Source organism: Moschus berezovskii, chromosome 5, assembly GCF_049115385.1.
Source record: "Moschus berezovskii isolate FMDL1 chromosome 5, NW_MosBer_1.0, whole genome shotgun sequence".
In the NCBI taxonomy this organism is placed as follows: Eukaryota; Metazoa; Chordata; class Mammalia; order Artiodactyla; family Moschidae; genus Moschus; species Moschus berezovskii.
In genome coordinates, this window is record NC_142464.1 from 89,445,462 (window position 1) to 89,469,151 (window position 23,690).

Below are 23,690 nucleotides of genomic sequence, written 5' to 3' on the forward strand. Positions count from 1 at the left end.
ATGCTTCAGCCACCCTGGCATTTCTCAGGTTGTACTCTATAAGTTAAATAAGCAAGGTGACAATATACAGCCTTGACATATTCTTTTCAGAAATTGGAACCACTCCACTGTTTCCTGTCCAGTTCTAAGTGTTGCTTCTTGACCTGCATACACATTTCTCAAGAGGCAGGCCAGGTGGTCTGGTACTCCCATCTCTTTCAGAATTTTCCACAGTTTGTTGTGATCCACAGAGTCAAAGGCTTTGGCATAGTCAATAAGGCAGAAAAAGATGTTTTTCTGGAACTCTCTTGCTTTCTCCATGATCCAGCAGATGTTGGCAATTTGATCTTTGGTTCCTCTGCCTTTTCTAAAACCAGCTTGAACATCTGGAAGTTCACGCTTCATGTATTGCTGAAGCCTGGCTTGGAGAATTTTGAGCATGACTTTACTAGCGTGTGAGATGAGTGCAATTGTGTGGTAGTTTGAGCATTCTTTGGCATTGCCTTTCTTTGGGATTGGAACGAAAACTGACCTTTTCCAGTCCTGTGGCCACTGCTGAGTTTTCCAAATTTGCTGGCATATTGAGTGTAGCACTTTCACAACATCATCCTTCAGGATTTGAAATTGCTCCACAGGAATTCCATCACCTCCACTAGCTTTGTTCATAGTGATGCTTTTTAAGGCCCACTTGACTTCCCATTCCAGGAGGTCTGACTCTAGGTGAGTGATCACACCATTATGATTATCTTGGTCATGAAGATCTTTTCTGTACAGTTCTTCTGTGTATTCTTGCCACCTCTTCCTAATATCTTCTGCTTCTGTTAGGTCCATACCATTTCTGTCCTTTATCGAGCTCATCTCTGCATGAAGTATTCCCTTGGTACCTCTAATTTTCTTGAAGAGATCTCTAGTCTTTCCTATTCTGTTGTTTTCCTCCATTTCTTTGCATTGATCACTGAGGAAGGCTTTCTTCTCTCTCCTTGTTATTCTTTGGAACTCTGCATTCAGATGCTTATATCTTTCCTTTTCTCTTTAGCTTTTTGCTTCTCTTCCTTTCACAGCTATTTGTATTTTATGTTGTTTTATAAAATCTAAAATAAAGCTTGAGTACATCATTTATGTTCATTTATTTTCAAACTTAAAAGGTAGTAATTGACCACAAAAAACAACTCTCAATTAAGTGTGAAACATCACATATAATACTATGTGTATTATAACACATTATATATAATACTATGTGTATTATAGCACATGCATAATATATAATACAAAGGCTCTGCTACGAGTGCCTTTTGGACTGCAGGAAAAGATGAGGAAAGGTCCACTGCAGATTTAAAAAATGGAATTCTTTGATCAGGACATGTATGTCTCCCCCAAGAATAGGAAATAAAGGTTTAGGTTTTGTTCCAGTGTGCATTGCACTAAATTGGTTCATCTGCATCAAGGGATAAAATATTTAATAATGTTATAGGAAGTAATATGTCACAGGGGAAAAAAAAAACTTTATTTTTCTTTTTGAATTATATTTTTAAAAATAACAATTATTCATTTAGAAATTCCTGACAGTTTATTGTACATGATCATGTGATTATGTGGAATTGTTTTTTCATCTTTATCTTTTCATTTTACTATCTGTCATTTTTGAGATTTATAATCAACTTATATTTTTTGTTAGTTTCTATGGAGTGAAAATAAATCAAAATATGTCAGTCAAATTTAATCTTCTAATCCTACATAAAAATTTAATGGGGTATGCGTGAAAGCAATTTAAAATTGATATTTTTTCATTATTTTCTTATTCCTTTTTGTGTGCTGTGTCATGCATCATTTCTATGTAGTTTAGAACAGTTTTGATGTTGGCAATTTAGTATGGGAATAGTTAAGAAGAAATTCTACATACATGGTGGTGTATACCGTGGATGATTAATGTAGTAGGCAATCCAAGAAGTGAATCCCCAATAAAAGGCACAACTCTACAAATAAAACAAAATAAAAGTTAAGGAATATATATACACATAACATCATTTGAATCCACCCCTTACATTAATATTCCACATCACAATATTTTGGTATAAAAAGGTTATAAATTTTCTAAGTCTGATAAATGGAATGCTTCTTCATCTAGTCAAGTAGCTAACATCTTAAAAGCACCTATCTGATATCACTAAGAAAATGCATTTCTTTGCTCAACCCTTGTTAATATAAATGAGCATATTATCATATGTGAAACGAATCGCCAGTCCAGGTTCGATGCATAATAAAGGATGCTTGGGGCTGGTGCACTGGGATGAACCATAGGGAAGGGATGGAGAGGGAGGTGGGAGGGGGGTTCAAGATGGGGAACACATGTACACCCTGGGCAGATTCATGTCAATGTATGGCAAAACTAATACAATAATGTAAAGTAATTAGCCTCCAATTAAAATAAATATATTAATTAAAAAAAAGATTAAAAAAGTATATAGAGAAATGTAGCAATGTATTTTAGGAAGACTTTTCAAGAACAGCTTTTGTCTGTCAGGTAATAAATAAGAAGGAAGTAATAAAATAATAAATTAATCTATTAGATAAGATTTACCAATAGTAATATCCCCAAAGTAAATGAATAAAAGAATGAGTTACCTAATGCTTCTTGATTGATTATGAAAAGAAATGGACTAGTTTGGGTTTACTAGGTTGTGATGCTGATCTGATACTAGTGTGATGAATGTTAATACCTTCTTTCAAAAGAGAAGCTAGTCTAAACGATTTTTTGAGGTTTCTAAGAGGTCAGGAGTTTACTGCTGCATTTTAATGACAAAAATAGAATAGCTCCCTCTTCAAAAATTTTATAAAGTAAATATTTGCTAAAACTCAGGAAGGTCTTAAAGATATAATTCATTTTGAAACCAAATTTTAAATAGGAAAATAAAATCAATTTAAATTGTAAAATTGAGTTATACCATATTGTGTAATGTACATTTCCGTCTCAATATTCTGCCGTGTTTCCTGTTTTCTTGATAATCATTTGATGGTTAATAGCATTTATATTCATCATTTTTGGGGAGAGCAAAGATTCTGTCATTACACTGACAACAACCACAAATAGAGGATATAGCATCATCATTTTAGTCATACAAATTGATATTTGTTAGAAGGTTTATGTTTCAGATTCTTCCTCTTCAAGTGGTACTTAGTCTGAATTCAGTGCTAAGTATTTTCAAAGTTAAAGATGCCTAAAACCTTTGTAACATAAGCTCATGGCAAATATTTTATGTAACCTTATTTGTTGGTGGCAGCTCTGATGAACCAGATCACTCAGAAAATGGCATTTCAGCAGTTTAAGATATGCTGATACACCTGAACAGAAAAATCTAAGCTTGAGAGAAATAAGCATGACTAAATGATGATGCAGATGTTCCTATACATAAAATTTATCAAAAATAATTAAAATTACAAAAAATATCTGTGCCCACCTTTATCAAATTTTTCAAAGATGTATGTCCTGCAGAAACCTTGTGAACAAATAAGGTTTCCAAAAGGTATCGGATATAGTGTATACAATGACAGAAGCAGGCCAAGCTAGAAAGAAAATAAAACACAAACCCATTAAATTCCCTTCCAAAAATCTGGATCACCTTATGCATAAGATGTTTTCTTTTTCTTTTTCTTTTTTTTTTTTAGTTTGCGATTACTTTCCTTTCTTTTTTGAAGATAAATCTTTTAAAATTAATTTTATTGGAGTACAGTTAATTTACAACGTTGTTAGTTTCTGCCTTTCAACAAAGTGAATCAGTTTACATATACACTATTTTTTAAATTATATTCCCATATAGATTATTACAGAGTATTGAGTTCCCTGTGCTATATTGTAGGTTCTTATTAATTAGCTGTGCTATATTAGTAGTGTACATCAATCCCAGTGTCCCAATTCATCTTTTCCCCACCTTTCCCTTAATAAGCTTGTCTTCTACATCTAATCTATTTCTGTTTAGTAAATAGGTTCATCTATATTAATATATTGCAACTTTCTCTTTATCAGGAAAATACTGGTTTTGATAACTAAAACACAAATGTTACTTTTCATATTTTTATTTTATTCATTCTAGAAAATTTCTAAATTTAATAATAAAAGTACTGTCACAACAGTTTCTTTAAATTTCCTTCTGATGACACTCAAGATATTTTATAATACCAGTCATAAACAGTATGTTCACATCATTCCAAGGAATATATATATATATATGTAAAGAACTTATAAATGTGATCATATGAAAATGGCTTAAATTTGAAGCAGAAATTTACAACCTACTTAGAATGCATTTGACCTATTATAATATTCAAAAATAGCTTTTTCATTGCCTGGTTGTCCTTTAACAAGTACTGAAGATTGAAAAAGTTTGAATTTCACTTCCTATGGATTCAGTGCAGCTTTTTTTTAGTTTGTTTTCTTGCCTAAGATATTGCAATATTTTGTTTCTCTTTATGTCATTTGTTTTTGTTGCTTTTCTAACCCATAGCCTCCTCTTGTCATTTGTATAATTAATATTTAAAAAGTGAATGTCAAATAGAGTTTACAGATGTATGTTTCCTGTTTATACTTAAAATATATTTCCATTAAAATACATATCAATTTTATTATAAATAAACATGTAAAATTTCAACAACTATCATTGCTATTCAAGAAAATCAATATTTATCAAAGATTATGTACTTTAACCAATAAAGGTTAAGCATAAAAATCAGCATTTCATCTCCAACATGTAAAATCAAACATTGAATCTACACTGTACATTTCTAAAACCACAAGAATTGATGATTTCTGGTACTAATGAGTGACTTTGGGAAAAACAGATATACAAAAACAAAGCAACATACCTAAATCATTAGTTAATATATCACTGTTCATTAATTCATAAAAATAAAACTGCACCTGTTATGGGAGAGATGTTCTATGTGGTGTATAGATCTATGAACAATAGGCAAATTCTGAAAGAAGTGAGGGAGTAGAGTGTATATATTTGGGGGCAAAGCTTTCTAGAGAGTAATAGAAACAAAAGCAAAGGTTCTGATATAGGAAGTTGCATATGGGTTCAAGGGACTGACAAAATCAGTCTCTCGTAACTTGTTGGTTAATTTGTAGAAGTATTTGTATAAATACCTGATAATAGAATTTTACATTTTGTAAGAAAGCAGAAAAATTATCTTTTGCCCAACAATGAAGCAGAGCACTGAATGATAAATTTTAGTTTAAGCTATGATTAAGTTAGTTCACTTATTTAACTTTTATTATACCATTAGTGCATAGAGATTTGCATAGCAGATAGCAATGCCTTAATAGTTGGATATACACCACTTTGTACATTATTGATAACTCACCAAGTTTGATTTCATTTCAAAATATTTAACTATGGTTGAAAAAGTGAAGGTGAAAGTTGCTCAGCCCTGTCCAACTCATTTGAGACCCCATGGACTATACAGTTCATGGAATTCTCTAGGCCAGAATACTGGAGTGGGTAGCCATTCTCTTCTCCAGGGGATCTTCACAACCCAGGGATTGAACCCAGGTCTCCTGCATTGCAGGTGGATTCTTTACCAGTTGAACCACCAGTGAAGCCCTAATTATAGTTGACTTTCATTCAAACATAAAATCTTTCTCTCCCCAGTGCTAAACTAATAGAACATCCCTAAGTAGGTTTGGATCCATTTCTTTTTTCCAGTTGTAATATTTGAAGATTTCTTATGTTTTATCAGCTAAGTTTCAAGATATGAGGATTGTTTAAAAGAAACTTTATACAGTTGCAAGGCAGTCATTGTATCAGGTTTCTTTTGAGGAAGAATACGAAGGCAATGTCTCATAAAAGGTTGTCAGTGTAAGAGATTTTCCCCAGTGGATACTGAATTGGAGAAGGCACAGTGTAAGAATTCCAGGAATTGAGGGAAGTTCAGTAAAAGCAACAAATAGAAGATTTTAGAGCATATTTAAATGGAGTATGAGATATGAAGGATGATCTGAATGTGGGGAGTTCATAAGGTCAGTGACCTAAATAAGGACAAAGTTTTCAAATATCAAAAGCTGTTTTGTTCTTTGTTTTTGTTTGTTTGTTTTGTGTTTGCATTTAAGGCAGATATTCAAACTGTGGATACTGAGCACAGGAAAGTTTACTCTGGCTATTTTTTCATCCCTGATGTTTCAGTTAAAGCTATAAGGCATACATGAATCTAGTTCACTAGATCCCTCTGCTGGGAGGGACCATGGAAGTTTTGAGTATGTTTCTGCTCTCTAAAATACTATTGACTGAATAAAGAACATCTGCATTACATCAAGCCATGGGCCACCATTTCACTACTTGAGGAACATAGAGATCATGCTGGAGATGTGTCCTTAGTCCTAGTGTGCAGAGCTTTGTAAGAGATCCAAAGAATTTGGGGGCAGTTGAGTCACAAAAAGGAGTGGAACCTAGTAGAAAAATGTTCTGGAATATGATTCAAAGTGACTTATAAGAAGTAACATTGGATTATATGTCAGGTGGTTATGTAGTTTGAAATTTTATCTTTTTAATTTGGAGAAATAACATCATCCATCCTGAAACTGAATTGCCTTAGAGATCTTGGGTCTTTTTTTATAGACCTCTACTAGACTGTGAAGAAAGCTGATCGCCGAAGAATTGATGCTTTTGAACTGTGGTGTTGGAGAAGACTCTTGAGAGTCCCTTGTACTGCAAGGAGATCCAACCAGTCCATTCTATAGGAGATCAATCCTGGGTGTTCATTGGAAGGACTGATGCTAAAGCTGAAACTGCAATACTTTGGCCACCTCATGCGATGGGTTGACTCACTGGAAAAGACTCTGATGCTAGGAAAGGTTGAGGGGCGGGAGGAGAAGGGGACGACAGAGAATGAGATAGCTGGATGGCATCACCGACTCTGTGGACATGAGTTTGAGTGAACTCCGGGAGTTGGTGATGGACAGGGAGCCTGGCATGCGGAGAGTCATGGGGTCGCGGAGAGTCGGACACGACTTAGTGACTGAACTGAACTAGACTTTCAATTTCAAAAGTAGTTTCTACGAAAGTAGCTTGTGTGTATATACTCTGAATGATTTCATATAAACAATATATTTGTGCTTTAGGAAGAATGTGGCACTGATGCATTTATCACTGAGATGTTACAAAACATGCCATGCTTGTGTTTAAGAATAGCAACCAACTATCAGTCAATTCCTTTGAGAATGTTGCTGGGTAAAAAAAGAAAAAGGTCCTTTCTCCATGCTGTGATATATATCTGGTGCACATTATTATTATATGTCTGATCTAATAAATGAGGGCAATTACATTTTCCAATAAACTCTCCACCCCAGACTCTTTCTAAATGAATTGGACATTCTCTTCACTTAAGAAAAAGAAAGACTGACTTTCATGTTACCAAAGGACCTGAACAACTTGTCCTATACTAACCTGACCGTGATCCCTGAGGTCCAACCTTTCCTTGCCTCCAGTGCACATGCGCCACACGCTTTCTCTCTGCTCCTACAAAGCATCAAACTTCTATGCACCACAGATAATTTCCATATGAATATTTCTCAGATTTACTAGTTTGGCAATCTCACGTACCTTCAGAAAACATAGAAAATATTTAAACATAACTTTTTTTTATAAAGTCCATCTCAGAACACACATCCAGTTCAGGTTCCTTTCTTTGCATACGCTAAAAAGGCCAATGTAAAATAAATCTGTATGTAATTTTTTCGTGCCTCTGTTCATTCAAAACATTACTATTGTGTTTTTTTTTTTTAAATCATGTAATGTATTAACAGAAAAGATTGAACATCAAAAGACACTCATTATATAACTTAAATTCATAGAGTGAAAAACACAAATGACTATATAAATATATAATTTTAAAGTAATAAATTGTATAAAGGGAAATATTTTAGTAGTATATTTCTCATGGAAGGAATAGAAATGCTAATACTGATAAGAAATATTGAGCTTTATGTGAAGTTTGGATAAGAGATAAGAAAGTGGGAGGCCATGAAGAAAGGTTGGAGGAAGAGAGATGATGTGTGTAGATGCCCTTGTGTGAAAGGGCATGGCAGATATCAGAAAAAGAAGGGTGGGCATTGTGGCTGTAGTACAGAAGTAAGAGTAAATGAAAGATTAATTTGAGATGGGACATCCAGGAGTCAAGTTATTCTCTATCATATAGCATCCCTATGATCTGAATTTTGCTTCTTAATTCACTTAGAGTTTAGGCATTTGCTCAGATTCCTTTTCCAAAAAAATAAATTGGTAACAAAAAAAAGAAAACAATTTAAACAAAAACAAATAAAAATTTAAAAAAATTGATAACTCTACATATCAAAGTAGCATCTTGAATGATATTCTCTTTCTTTTTAATATGATATTTGATATAGGGGACAGAGGTAAAGAATCCACCTGCAATGAGAGACCTGGGTTTGATCCCTGGGTTGGGAAGATCCCCTGGAGAAGGAAAAGGCTACCCACTCTACTACTCTGGCCTAGAGAATATAGTCCATGGAATCACAAAGAGTTGGACATGACTGAGCAACTTTCACTTTCACAGAGAAAGAGGTTATCTCCTCAGTATGTCAAGAATAATATATTCATTCATCTTTGATAAGGTTTGTGTTTTATATCAAAGTTAAATTTGATTTTGGACTTTGATTTACTAACAGTAAATTTTAAAACCTTTTTTTCTTCCAGTTATTAGTTCAGTTATTATTGATTTTCTATGAAATTTTAGAGAAGTATTTATAGTCTGAGCCATATATATGACCTCTTGACTTTGTAACATTAAGCATTTCATTCGCTTGTTGATTGTGATCATAACAGAACTTACCTCCACTCTAAAGTATACTTAATATATTAAGTATATTAAGTAATAGGTACTTGTTTATAAACTTACAAAAATATATTCCCCTAAAAGTAAATCCATGTTAATTGAGTTTACAATATTTGTTAACATAATATCTGTGTATTAGCTTGTCTCCTTCTTAATCTATATGCACAATGTGTATGTATTACTTACTGTACCACTGGATGACATAATCTTCTAGAGCTCTCTTTCATGTCATATATATACGGGATCCTCAAATAAAAGAGGAGATATATTAGCAGAGGTCCTGTGTATTCAGCCAAAAATACCTGAAAAAAGAAAGTGATTTAGTTTAAGCAGTACATGTGATAGCTTCCCTGGTGGCTCAGATAGTAAAGAATCTGCCTGCAATGCAGGAGACCTGGGTTCAATCTCAGTCTGGAAGATCCCCGGGAGAGGGGAATGGCAATCCACTCTAGTATTATTGTCTGGAAAATCCCATGGACAGAGGAGCCTGGTGGATGACAGAACATCTGAGGTCTCAAAGCATCGGACATGACTGAGCTGAGCGATTAACACAGAACTATGATAAACATGTCCCCAGACTTACCTTGCTATATGAACTGGTGAAATGGATAGGTGAGCATCTGTTCTTTAAAAAGAAATAGACTAAGTGCTCTGGGAGTTGGTGATGGACAGGGAGGCCTGGCGTACTGTGATTCATGGGGTCGCAAAGAGTCGGTCACGTCTGAGCGACTGAACTGAATTGAACTGAAGTGCTGTCACAAATAACAGGAAATCTTCCTTACAAAAATTAGCCAAGAGTTAAGGTAAAGGACAACTATAAATAGTAAACTAAAAATATTAGACATAAATATAATGATGTTTTCATAAATAGTACACAGGGATTTTTATTTAATCATATGATTTTTATTTAATCATTAAATAATTTCATTTAATCAAATGCATAAATGCATTTCTCATGTCTTTTCAGCCCCATATTATATGAATCTTCTATGTTAACCATCCATGTCACTAAATGGAATGCGAAATAGCTTTTTGCTGCCATGTCATCTAGAATTCAATCAATTTGAAAGTGAGAGTGTTAGTCGCTCAGTCCTATCTGACTGTTTGAGACTCCATGGACTGTAGCCTGCCAGGCTTCTCTTTCCATGGAATTCTCTAGGCTAGAATATTGGAGTGGGTTGCCATTCTCTTGTCCAGGAGATCTTCCTGACCCACGGATCGAACCCAGGTCTCCCACATAGCAGGCAGATTCTTTGCCATTTGAACCACCAAGAAAGATCAATTTGACCCTTGTTCAAACTGAAATAATTTACTTCTTTCTCCTGGAAATTTTAGATTAATTTTAGTGAGTCTGAGTGAGTAGTTTTAGAGGAATTTTTTCTGAATTTTGGAGCTTCTTTTCGAACTTGCCACAAGTATGGCATCCATGTATGTGGAGAGAGATATCCAATCTATAAACGGACAATCATAAGATTTGGAAAGATAATAGGAAACAAGACCACATGATTTCAAAAAGATTAATTGGCTGATTTTCTGATACCTTTCTGAATCTGGTGAGTGTCCATCATTTGATTTTGTCTTGATGATAAAACCAGGTTAAAGTCACATTCTGAAATTTTCAGTCAGAAAAGGGAAAATAATTTCCCTATGAGTTTTCAAAGAGAAAAGTAGAGAAGAGAAAGAATACAAACATGACAATGAGAAATTGAACTGCCACTTCTATTTTGCTTTGTCTTTGCCAATTTTCATCATTTCTAAAAAGGAAACTTGAAGCTGTACATATTTTGCTCAAATATGCAAGTGTGCACATTGATTATTAATTATGCTTTTATCTCTGTTGAGAATTTTGTGGAGCTACATGATTAAAGTATATGATATATAGGCACATACATATAATTACATGTATATACATACACATGTATAAATAAATATTTATATATGTAACTGTCTTGTTATACCTTTTTAAACAATATTTATTATCTCACAAGGTAAGAAATATTTTTATATGAGGATAAGAATAATGCAGTAAGTTTATGTTTATAAATCCAATAAATTCAGTACTAAGGCAAACTTTTAATGTATTAATTTACGGTATAAAACATTCCTGATTATTCAGATATAAATAAAAATATCTTCTGAATGTCTGATAATAAAATCTAGTTAATACTCTAGAATAATTAAGATAATGATTATTCTAAAATATTCATTTCAATGTCTCTGACCTAGTCAAGTCAATTTTGAACAAATTCTACAGTAAGATGTCAGAAATGAAAGACATGGTAAACAATAGTTAACATGACCAAATATCACTATTTATTAAGTTGATAAACATACTGTCACAAATAGAAAGTTTTTTTTGGATAAGAGCAAATTAAACTACAATCTTATCTCCATTATCTCCTAGAAAAATTGGAGATCCCGCTATCTTACAGTAATATGTTCTACTGCTACTGGTAAGTTGCTTCAGTCGTGTCCGACTCTGTGTGACCTCATAGATGGCAGCCCACCAGGCTCCCCCGTCCCTGGGATTCTCCAGGAAAGAACACTGGAGTGGGTTAATATTTCCTTCTCCAATGCATCAAAGTGAAAGTGAAGTCGCTCAGTTGTGGCCGACTCTTCGCAACCACATGGACTGCAGCCTATCAGGCTCCTCCATCCATGGGATTATCCAGGCAAGAGTACTGGAGTGGGGTGCCATTGCCTTCTCCAATATGTTCTAGGAGACCCAATATTTTATATATTTTATCACAAATATTGTTCATTCTGAAACATGGGGATTAAAAGAATGCCAAAGTATAAAGGATATATTCTGATATAAAAGCCCTGGAGGGTAATAAAAAAAACTTTGGACAATGCATCTTTCAAGAAAAATGTATATTTGGGTGCAGATAGAAAGAATGTTTGATTAAACTTAGAAAGTAATCAGAAAATAGATTTATAATAAAAAAAAAAGCCAGGTATATAAATGTTAATAAAACAGATTTCTGAAATAAAATTGCTCTTCTTTGACTAAAAAAAAAAACAAAAACAAAACTAAAGATGAAATAAATATACAAACAAAATATATATTTACAGGTATACAGCCTATGCAGATGAATTTACAATGATTAGAAACTCCACTTTAATCCAAAATTTATTAGAGATTTTATTTTCAAAATAAGCCTCTTGAAGCTGAAAGTGAAAAAAAAGTTGGCTTAAAACTTAGTCAGTCAGTTCAGTTGCTCAGTCATGTCTGATTCTTTGTGACTCCATGGACTGTAGCACGCCAGGCTTCCCTGTCCATCACCAACACCTGGAGCTTGCTCAAACTCTTGTCTATCGAGTCAGTGATGCCATCCAACCATCTCATCCTCTGTCATCCCCTTCTCCTCCTACCTTCAATCTTTCCCAGCATCAGGGTCTTTTCTAATGAGTCAGTTCTTCTCATCAGGTGGCCAAAGTATTGGAGTTTCAGCTTCAGCATCAATCCTTCCAATGAATATTCACGACTAATTTCGTTTAGGATTGACTGGTTGGATCTCCTTACAGTCCAAGGGAATCTCAAGAGTCTTCTCCAACACCACAGTTCAAAAGCATCAATAAAGAACAAGACCCAGTTTCGCCCACAGTTAGTCTCTCCCATTAAGAAGTTTCCATAAGCCTCTTATCCATCAGAGGGCAGACAGAATGAAAACCACAATCAAGGAAACCAATCACACTGATCATATGGACCACAGCCTTGTCTAACTCAATGAAACTATGAGTCATGCCATGTAGAGCCATCCAAGATGGAGAGGTCATGGTGGAGAGTTCTGACAAAAGGTGGTCCACTGGAGAAAGGAATGGCAAACCACTTCAGTATTTTTGCCTTGAGAACAACATGAACAGTATGGAAAGGCTTAAAACTCAGAATTCAAAAAACAAGAATCATGCCATCTGGTCCCATAACTTCATGGCAAATAGATGGGGGAAAAGTGGAAACAGTGTCAGATTTCATTTTCTTGGGCTCCAAAATCACTGTGGACAGTGACTGCAGCCACAAAATTAATAGACACTTTCTCCTTGGAAGAAAATTTATGCCCAACCTAGACAGTGTATTAGAAAGCAGAGACATCACTTTACTGACAAACGTCCATATAGTCAAAGCAATGGTTTTTCCAGTAGTCATGTACGGGTGTGAGAGATGGACCATAAAGAAGGGTGAGCACCAAAGAATTGATGCTTTCAAACTGGAAGAAGCCTCTCAGGAGTCCCTTGGACATCAAGGATATCAAACCAGTCAGTCCTAAAGGAAATCAGTCCTGAATAGTCACTGAAAGGACTGAAGTTGAAGCTGAAGCTCCAACACTTTGGCCACTTGATGCAAAGAGCCAACTCATTGGAAAAGTCCTTGATGCTGGGAAAGATTGAGGACAAGAGGATAAGTGGGCAGAATGGGAACAGATGGTTGGATGGCATTACCAACTCAATGGACGTAAATTTGAGCCTACTCAGGGAGATAGTGAAGGACAGGGAAGCCTGTTGTGCTACAGTTCATAGGGTTGCAAAGAGTCAGACATGACTTAGCAACTGAAAAACAACAACCAAAATACCAGAGAAAATAATAGAAAAGAAAGTATGGCAATTAATCCAAATGGGACAAGAAAAAAGAAACCAGAAATGGATTATAGGATATGTGAGACAAATTAAAAGAAAACATTAGGCCTGGTGATTAAAAATAGATAATTATTTACAATAAAAATCTGTAATTAAAATGCAAAATATAAAAATGTTAAATGATTAGAAAAACTCAGAAGAAGAACTCATAGGCCGCAGTTCAGTTCAGTTCAATTCATTTCAGTCACTCAGTTGTGTCCGACTCTTTGTGATCCCATAAATCACAGCATGCCAGGCCTTTCTGTCCATCACCAACTCTTGGAGTTTACCAAAACTCATGTCCATTGAGTCGGTGATGCCATCCAGCAATCTCATCCTCTTTTGTCCCCTTCTCCTCTTTCCCCCAAACCCTCCCAGCATCAGGGTCTTTTCCAATGAGCCCACTCTTCTCATGAGGTGGCCAAAGTATTGGAGTTTCAGCTTTAGCATCAGTCCTTCCAATGAACACCCAGGACTGATTTCCATTAGGATGGACTGGTTGGATCTCCTTGCAGTCCAAGGGACTCTCAAGAGTCTTCTCCAACACCACAGTTCAAAAGCATCAATTCCTCAGCACTCAGCTAACTTCACAGTCCAACTTTCACATCCATAAATGACCACTGGAAAAACCATAGCCTTGACTAGACGGACCTTTGTTGGCAAAGTAATGTCTCTGCTTTTTAATATTCAATCTAGGTTGGTCATAACTTTCCTTCCAAGGAGTAAGGTCTATGCTAATATTTCTTACACATGATAGTGAAGACAAGATCCTTTAAAGAAAATATTAATAAATTATGCTGCATTAAAATTGAAAACTTTTTGTACAGCAACAAAAATCCTGTTAAAATGATGAAAAGACAAGCTAAAACTGAGAGAAAATATTTGCAAATCACACATTAGACAAAAGACTTGTATTTAATGTTCTACATATCTACATACAAGTCTTTAGTCTAATGTGTGGTTTGCAAATATTTTCTTTCAGTTTTAGCTTGTCTACATTCACTCTTGCCATCTCCTGTTTGACTACTTCTAATTTGCCTTTATACATGCCTTGATCCAGGTTCCTATTCAATATTGCTCTTTACAGCATTGGAACTTGCTTCTATCACCAGTCACATCCATAAATGGGTATTGTTTTTGCTTTGGCTCCATCCCTTCATTCTTTCTGGAGTTATTTCTCCACTGATCTCCAGTAGCATACTGGGCACCTACTTCATGGGGTCGCAAAGAGTCATACACTACTGAGAGACTGAACTGAACTGAACTGATCTGGGAAATTCCTTATTCAGTATCCTATCATTTTGCCTTTTCATACTGTTAATGGGGTTCTCAAGGCAATTATACTGAAGTGGTTTGCCATTCCCTTCTCCAGTGGACCATTCTGGACATCACCAGATGGTCAACATCGGAATCAGATTGATTATATTCTTTGCAGCCAAAGATGGAGAAGTGCTATACAGTCAGCAAAAACGAGATCAGGAGCTGACTGTGGCTCATATAATCAACTCCTTTGCCAAATTTCCCTACTTGAAGAAAGTAGGGAAAACCACTAGGTCATTCAGGTATGACATAAATCAAATCCCTTATGATTATACAGTGGAAGTGAGAAATATATTTAAGGGACTAGATCTGATAGAGTGCCTGATGAATTATGGACGGAGATTCGTGACATTGTACAGGAGACCAGGACCAAAACCATCCCCATGGAAAAGAAATGCAAAAAGCAAAATGGCTGTCTGAGGAGGCCTTACAAATAGCTGTGAAAAGAAGAGAAGTGAAAAGCAAAGGAAAAAGGAAAGATATAAGCATCTGAATGCAGAGTTCCAAAGAATAGAAAGGAGAGATAAGAAAGCCTTCCTCAGCGTTCAATGCAAAGAAATAGAGGAAAACAACAGAATAGGAAAGACAAGAGATCTCTTGAAGAAAATTAGAGATACCAAGGGAACATTTCATGCAAAGATGGGCTCAATAAAGGACAGAAATGGTATGGACCTAACAGAAGCAGAAGATATTAAGAAGAGGTGGCAAGAATACACAGAAGAACTGTACAGCAAAGATCTTCTCGACCAAGATAATAATGATGGTGTGATCACTGACCTAGAGCCAGACATCTTGGAATGTGAAGTCAAGTGGGCCTTAGAAAGCATCACTATGAACAAAGCTAGTGGAGGTGATGGAATTCCAGTTGAGCTACTTCAAATACTGAAAGATGATGTTATAAAAGTGCTGCACACCATATGCCAGCAAATTTGGAAAACTCAGCAGTGGCCACAGGACTGGAAAAGGTCAGTCTTCATCCCAATCCCAAAGAAAGGCAATGCCAAAGAATGCTCAAACTACTGCACAATTGCACTCATCTCACACACTAGTAAAGTCATGCTCAAAATTCTCCAAGCCAGGCTTCAACAATACATGAACTGTGAAATTCCAGATGTTCAAGCTGGTTTTAGAAAAGGCAGAGGCACCAGAGATCAAATTGCCAACATCCACTGGATCATGGAAAAATCAAGAGAGTTCCAGAAAAACATCTATTTCAGCTTTATTGACTATGCTAAAGATTTTGACTGTGTGGAAAATTCTTAAAGAGATGGGAATACCAGACCACCTGACCTGCCTCTTGAGAAACCTGTATGCAGGTCAGGAAGCAACAGTTAGAAATGGACATGGAACAACAGACTGGTTCCAAATAGGAAAAGGAGTACGTCAAGGTTGTATATTGTCACCCTGCTTATTTAACTTATATGCAGAGTACATCATGAGGAACGCTGGGCTGGAAGAAGCACAAGCTGGAATCAAGATTGCCGGGAGAAATATCAATAACCTCGGATATGCAGAGGATATCACCCTTATGGCAGAGAGTGTAGAGAAAGTAAAAAGCCTCTTGATGAAAGTGAAAGAGAGATTGAAAAAGTTAGCTTGAAGCTCAACATTCAGAAAACTAAGATCATGGCATCTGGTCCCATTACTTCACGGGAAATAGATGGGGAAACAGTGGAAACAGTGTCAGACTTTATTTTTTGGGCTCCAAAATCACTGCCCATGCTGATTGCAGCCATGAAATTGAAAGATGTTTACTCCTTGGAAGGAAAGTTATGACCAACCTAGATAGCATATTAACAAGCAGAGACATTACTTTGCCAACCAAGGTCCGCCTAGTCAAGGCTATGGTTTTTCCAGAGTCATGTATGGATGTGAGAGTTGGACTGTGAAGAAAGCTGATCACTGAAGAATTGATGTTTTTGAACTGTGGTGTTGGAGGAGACTCTTGAGAGTCCCTTGGACTGCAAGGAGATCCAACCAGTCCATTCTAAAGGAGATCAGAACTGCCATATGACCCAGCAATCGCACTCCTGGGTATACCCACCGAGGAAACCAGAATTGAAAGAAACACATATACTCCAATGTTCATCACAGCACTGTTTATAATAGTGAGGCCCTGGAAGCAACCTAGATGTCCATCTGCAAACGAATGGATAAGAGAGCTTTGGTACATATACACAATGGAATATTACTCAGCAATTGAAAATAATACATTTGAATCAGTTCTAATGAGGTGGATGAAACTGGAGCCTATTATGCAGAGTGAAGTAAGCCAGAAAGAAAAACACCAATACAGTATATTAACGCACATATATGGAATTTAGAAAGATGATAACAATAACCCTGTATATGAGACAGCAAAAGAGACACAGATGTATAGAATAGTCTTTGGGACTCTGTGGGAGAGGACGAGGGTGGGATGATTTGGGAGAATGGCATTGAAACATGTATATTATCATATGTGAAACGAATCGCCAGTCCAAGTTCGATGCATGATACAAGATGTTCAGGGCTGGTGTACTGGGATGAACCAGAGGAATGGGATGGGGAGGGTGGTGGGAGGGGGGTTCAAGATGGGGAACATATGTACAAAAAAAAATATATATAGTCGATTTTAAAAAATAAAAATAAAGGAGATCAGTCATGGGTGTTCATTGGAAGGACTGATGCTAAAGCTGAAGCTCCAATACTTTGGCCACCTCATGCGAAGAGTTGACTCACTGGAGAAGACTCTGATGCTGGGAGGGATTGGGGGCAGGAGGAGAAGGGGACGACAGAGAATGAGATGGCTGGATGGCATCACCGACTGGATGGATGTAAGTTTGAGTGAACTCCAGGAGTTGGTGATGGACAGGGAGGCCTGGAGTGCTGTGATTCATGGGGTCGCAAAGAGTCAGACACGACTGAGCGACTGAACTGTACTGATAGATACACAAAAGACTTCCCTGGTGGTTCAGACGGTAAAGCCTCTGCCTACAATGCGGGAGACCCAGAATTAATCCCTGGGTTGGGAAGATCTCCTGGATAAGGAAATGACAACCCACTCCAGTATTCTTGCCTGGAAAATCCCATGGACAGAAGAGCCTGGTTTGCTACAGTCCATGGGAACCCAAAGAGTCGAACACGACTGATCGACTTCACTCATACATGCTCATGCTTCTCTGGTGGCTCAGATCATAAAAAAAATCTGTCTGCAATACAGGAGACCTGGGTTTAATCTCTGGGTTGAGAAGATCCCCTGGAAGAGGGCATGGCAACCCACTCCAGTATTCTTGCTGGAGAATCCCATGGACAGAACAACCTGGTGGGCTACAGTCCATGGGATTGGACACAACTGAGGGACTACACACAGCATGTACATAGACACATTAATGAAGATAAAAATGATGAAAACAGAATGTGATCTTTAGTTAATAGGATTTATATGATGGGAATTATTTTTATTATAATTATATTAATTTATAACTTTATCCTGTTTTCCAATTTATCTTAAGTTCCACAAGACAAGAATTTTCTCATCATTCTGCAGCAAACTCTTGCTTCCTGAAAAATAATATTAAATTATTAATTTTGACCTTGCTAAATTAAAGAGATTGTTTCTCACAAAAAAAGAAAATTTATAATAATGTTTTTATTATAGGAGTGAATTTTAATATTTTATAAATGTGTAAAAATGTTAATTGTGGTAAAATATTGCTTTTGTTGTGCAATTTAGTTGATATAAAGTGGGTGTGATTGCAATGTAATGTGTATATTTTTAGCATTTAATAGGACTGACTCATTTGGAGCCAAAATGTGTGAACCATAGTGTTGATTTAAAAATATCCAGCCTATTTTCGTAGTTCTCTTTGTCACCTAAATGACTTTCCTCTCAGATAAGCTATAATTTTCTAGCACAAATGTCACAGAATTCCACCCTAGCACTTTTTTTCCTCAGTGCTTATTCCAATGATGCAGCTGAAATTTATTATGAATCACAGTTATTGCCACTCTCTCTGACACGGCTTCTGTAGATATAATTCCTTTTTCATCATAAATGTGGGCAAAGATTCTTTGAATATTTTAACCTTTGAAGATCAAAATCTGCTTGTCTAAAATATCTTTAAGCAAGGGTCTGTAGATATTACATTTAAACTCTAAACCCTTTGTTACAATATACATGTGTTAGTAGCTTTTTTGTAAACATAATGATATACTTCACAAAGATTCAGAATCCTCTAAACTTCAGTTCAGTTCAGTCGTTCAGTCATGTGTACCCTTTGTGACTCCATGGACTACAGTACGCCAGACTTCTCTGTCCATCACCAGCATCAAGTTGGTGATGCCATCCAACCATCTCATCCTCTGTTGTCCCCTTATCCTCCTGCCCTCAATCTTTCCCAACATCAGGGTCTTTTCCAATGAGTCATTTCTTCACATCAGGTGGCCAAATAACTCTAAACTTAGTTTTATTTATTTTTAAATGTAACAAATTAGTACTCAAAGGCTCAATAAATCTTGGAGACTAGAGCAACCATTTAGCCAACACCAAAAGTAATTATCTAAATACAAGAAGATAATACAGGAAAAATTGGTGGAAAATTAAAGCATCTGACATTTTGATTAATGAATGTAAACTTGAATTTTGAGATTTAAATAGCAATGTATAAATTATCCTATGTCTTTAATAATTCTAAAATTGATTGTTTAACTATACAGGTAAAACTAAAAACACTATGCTGGCAAAAGAAAGCCATTTTGAATAGAAAATATTAAAAGTAATCACATCACAAATATGAAATAGAATGTGATAAGAAAAAACTTTTAAAGTATGAATAATATAAAGAAAATAGATTAAATTTAATGGAAAAATGAATGATTGCACTAATTTTTGTACATCAGTGTCAAAGTTATTCATCAGATTAACTCTTTCACTTCCTGTCACTAAATACCACATAGCTTCTTGCTACTGAAGATATCCCATCTATCTACTCATTACTCATGAATCCTTCAGTACTTGTGAAGTAGTATCAAGTATTTTCTGTTTCTTAGTTCTCCTGTTTTTTAATATGGTCTTCATTCTTCTAATGCTATTGGATTCAGTTGCCACCACTTTGAAAATACCTCCTTCAAGAAAGTTGAAAGAACACCCCAATCCCTACAACTCAAATAAGTCTTATTTCTTCACTCTCAGTTTTTAAAATGTCCTTTCCACTGTCTTGGGAAATTTTTATTGAATATTCTATCTCCCCTCTTTCCAATGACAAGTGTGTCTTCATTATACTGAGGCTCCTAGAAAGAAAAGATGAAGAAATACCAAGTAACTGACAAGATACAAGGAAAATAGAAATGAGGCCATAAGTCATGAGATAGATTGACATTTAGAAAATAATTATCTTTCTTCTTTCAACCATTTTTTTCCCATTTCTCCAGGTCTTGAATGGAAATTTGGTCACTGATCATAGTAAGAATGGAAGATTTAAAATACCTTTAGTTCAATATTTTGTTTCACTGTGAATTTATTTGACAGAAAATATCCTCTCTCAACAAATCATTCACATCAAAATGTGGGACATCTATATTGCATTTCAGATTGATACTTACTGTAGTCCAGCTGACTTGTTGACCTAGGTCTGTAAAATAGAGTGTGACAATGGAGGAAGCTGCAACACTTTGAATGGTTACGTTGTCCTTCAGAAAGGGCCCACCTTAAACAATAAGGAAATAATATTTAATACAATTTTGAGGCAAAAAAATGATAAATATTTTTAATGTGAAACCAGTGAAAGCTAAGGATAAATTTTACATAGAAATTGCAATTTATAGTAAATCTTTAAAGTAAGATAGCATATGAATAAACCAATTTTATAAAATATACCTGGCAAATTTTCAGATACACAGTGGTTTTCTAATGCTATTTAAACAAAGTACAGATTACCACTAGCTACTACTGTGTTCTGAGAAAAAATGTAATTTTAGATAATATCATAATCAAATATGATATAGTATATTTTGAAGTACAATTTTGTGTGTAAGGAGACATACATATCAACTGTTCTATAATTGATTTTACTGTAAGATGAATTAGATGGCGTAGAATTTTAAAAGTCATCGCAAAGCACCTGGGGATGGGCATGATTCACCTTTCAAAAAGATCATTATGATTGCTGTATGGTAACTGGGAAGAAAAGGAAGCAAAATTACTTAGGAGAAAGTCAAAATTCACCAACCAGGGTATGTAGCTTATTTGGATTAAGATGGCACTGGTAAATATGTTCAAAATTCATCAACCCCAAAAAGTTTGAACTTAGAGCAAGTTTAACCTGTGAGATTCAGGCTGAGGTAATTTTTTGTCCTGAGCACTTAATTGCATTGTAATTTCATTAACTGACAAAAAGAAGAGGGAGGAAATAGCAGATTTTGGGATGAAAATGGAAAATTTCAGTTAGGGTGCATTTAGTGTGAGATATCTATTAGGCCTTCAATTGGGAGCTGTCAAGTAGGCAGTTGGGTGACTGTGTCTGAAGATATTTTCAAAGTCATTAACAGTTAAAGCCATGGGGCATGGTGATATTATTTATGCATGCAGTTTGAAATGAAGGAATACAAACTGAGACTGAGCTTCCTAGCACTCCAGGCTTTTGAACTCAGAGGCAAACATACAGCAAAGATTATTGAGAAGGAGTTTCTCATGAAATAGGAGGAAACAGAAGTGATGATGGAAAGCGTGTGAAAGAAATGTTCTGCTTTTAAGAATGAACACTAGATAAGTTTGCTGTTGTGTACTGAAATATATGTACAAAGGTGTCTTTTTTAGCATTGTTTGTAGTAGTAAAACATTGTAAAAATCTTAAGTATTCATAAATAAGATGTGGATAAATATAATCTGTTTTATTCAAACAAAAGTATATTACACAGAAAGAAAAATGTGTAGATTAGAACTATGTATACCAGCATAGATGCATCTCACAAGTACAATGATATTAATGTTATTGTTTTTATTTGCATTATACTTTATGCTAATCTATTTATGAATTATGTCAATTCTACTCATGTATAAATTTTCTTTCATTCTTTATTATTGAAAGAAAGAGTAAGATATTGAATTTTGAATATCAGGTGATTTTCAAAATATAATATTTAGATTTATAATTATGCTTAGAGTTATTTTGTATAAGATGAAAATAGGCAATTGTTATATATTAATTTTGATAAATCTAACATGAATATAATAAGCTAAGACTTCCTTGCCTAGTTTATGAAATATAGCTTCAAAAGAGGTCATCTTGGTGGGCCAGAGTTAATAACAAATTCTTTAAATCTGAATGGAGTCAGAAATAGGGATACCAAGATTCAATATACTGGGAAGAGTCACTAAACTATTTTTGGTTTAAAAATGGAGAGGGCTACATAGCAAATAATTAAAGTGACCTCTAGGAACTGATAGCCATGAAGGAAACAGGGATCTTTGTCATAAAAGCTAAAAGGTAGATTCTGCCAACAAGACTGAAGGTGGAAGTAGATTTTCTCTGAAGTCTAGATGAGAATTCAGCATAGGGGATACCTTATTCTAAACTTGGACACTTTGAGTATAGAATCCAGCCATATTGTATCTTTGTGCTAATAAATGATTATTTTTTAAAGCTGCTAAATTTGTGGTAATTTGTTGCACATTGATGAAACATGGTTCAAGGTAAAGACTTTGATATCCAGCTGATCAGAATATCATTGTGACAATCACTCATAACAACAAGAAATATTGATAAAGACTGCTGAAAACTTCTTTCCAACATTCACCTATTGACATCATAGTTTCCCACTGTTCTATCCTCTTTGCTGACATCAAAGAACAGAATATTGGCATTTTGTTTTCTAAATGTGGACAAATCAATATTTGGGTGAAACAATGTGAGAGAATCCAGACATATCTTTAGTCATATCACTCTTAGATACAGTAATCAGGAATCCCTTTCCTTGGCATTCTATATCTATGTCCTTTTCCAATGGGAGAGGAATAAGTGGGACCAAGAGAATGCATTTAATAGAGCCCATGCCATTTATACCATAATTTGGCCACTTAAGGCCCCTGAATTTTCTGCCTAAACTTGCTAAAGTAATACATCTTTTGGAGACATTTTCTCCCAAGAATGGGCCCAACACTGAGGTGCATACTTCTAACCCTAGAAGATTGTATAATGGGTATGTGGATTGTTGAAATCGAGGATGGGAAGAGAAGAAGGACCAATTCTACATATGCTTAAACCTTCTATTGAACAAATCTAATGTTTCTAAAAATTAGAAATTTGACCCCATATTTCCAGGACATTATAAATTATATTAATCACAGTAACGAGAGAACACATTTTAGTTACCAGTTTGTATGAAAGATTTATTGCAACAATGGCTGCAATTATTCACCATTACCATGTCAGCATCACTCACAATATGACTTTTAGTCCCTTCTATTAAGAGTTGGTGTTGGTTTCCCCACCCCTTGAATATAAGGTAGCCTAGTATCTTGCTCCAGAGAAGGCAATGGCAAGCCACTCCAGTACTCTTGCCTAAAAAATCCCATGGATGGAGGAGCCTGGTAGGCTGCAGTCCGTGGGGTCGCTAAGGGTCGGACACGACTGAGTGACTTCACTTTCACTTTTCACTTTCACACATTGGAGAAGGAAATGGCAACCCACTCCAGTGTTCTTGCCTGGAGAATCCCAGGGAAAGGGGAGCCTGGTGGGCTTCCATCTATAGGGTCACACAGAGTCAGACACAACTGAAGTGACTTAGCAGCAGCAGCAGCAGCAGCAGCATCAGCAGCAGCAGTATCTTGCTCTGACAAATAGAATGTGCCACAAGGGACCATAAGCCAGTTCTAAGCCCAGGCTTCATGAATTCTTGAGTGCTTATGCTCATTTATTTGCACTTATGAGTCCCCTGTGGTAACAAGGTCAGAA

General features: G+C 35.6%; 1 protein-coding gene across 3 annotated transcripts in view; it reads right to left on the reverse strand.

Moving 5' to 3' along the window:
- The window catches only part of TECRL (trans-2,3-enoyl-CoA reductase like), a 130,455-nt gene that overhangs the window by 30,237 nt on the left and 76,528 nt on the right, over positions 1-23,690 (reverse strand). For all 3 annotated transcript variants that reach the window (XM_055434601.2, XM_055434602.2, XM_088836368.1), the window contains exons 4-7: positions 20,341-20,444; positions 9,010-9,125; positions 3,435-3,540; positions 1,880-1,952 (exon numbers count right to left, since the gene is read on the reverse strand). In XM_055434601.2, coding sequence (XP_055290576.2) covers positions 1,880-1,952; positions 3,435-3,540; positions 9,010-9,125; positions 20,341-20,444 — 399 coding nt within the window. The remainder of the gene's footprint in view (positions 1-1,879; positions 1,953-3,434; positions 3,541-9,009; positions 9,126-20,340; positions 20,445-23,690) is intronic.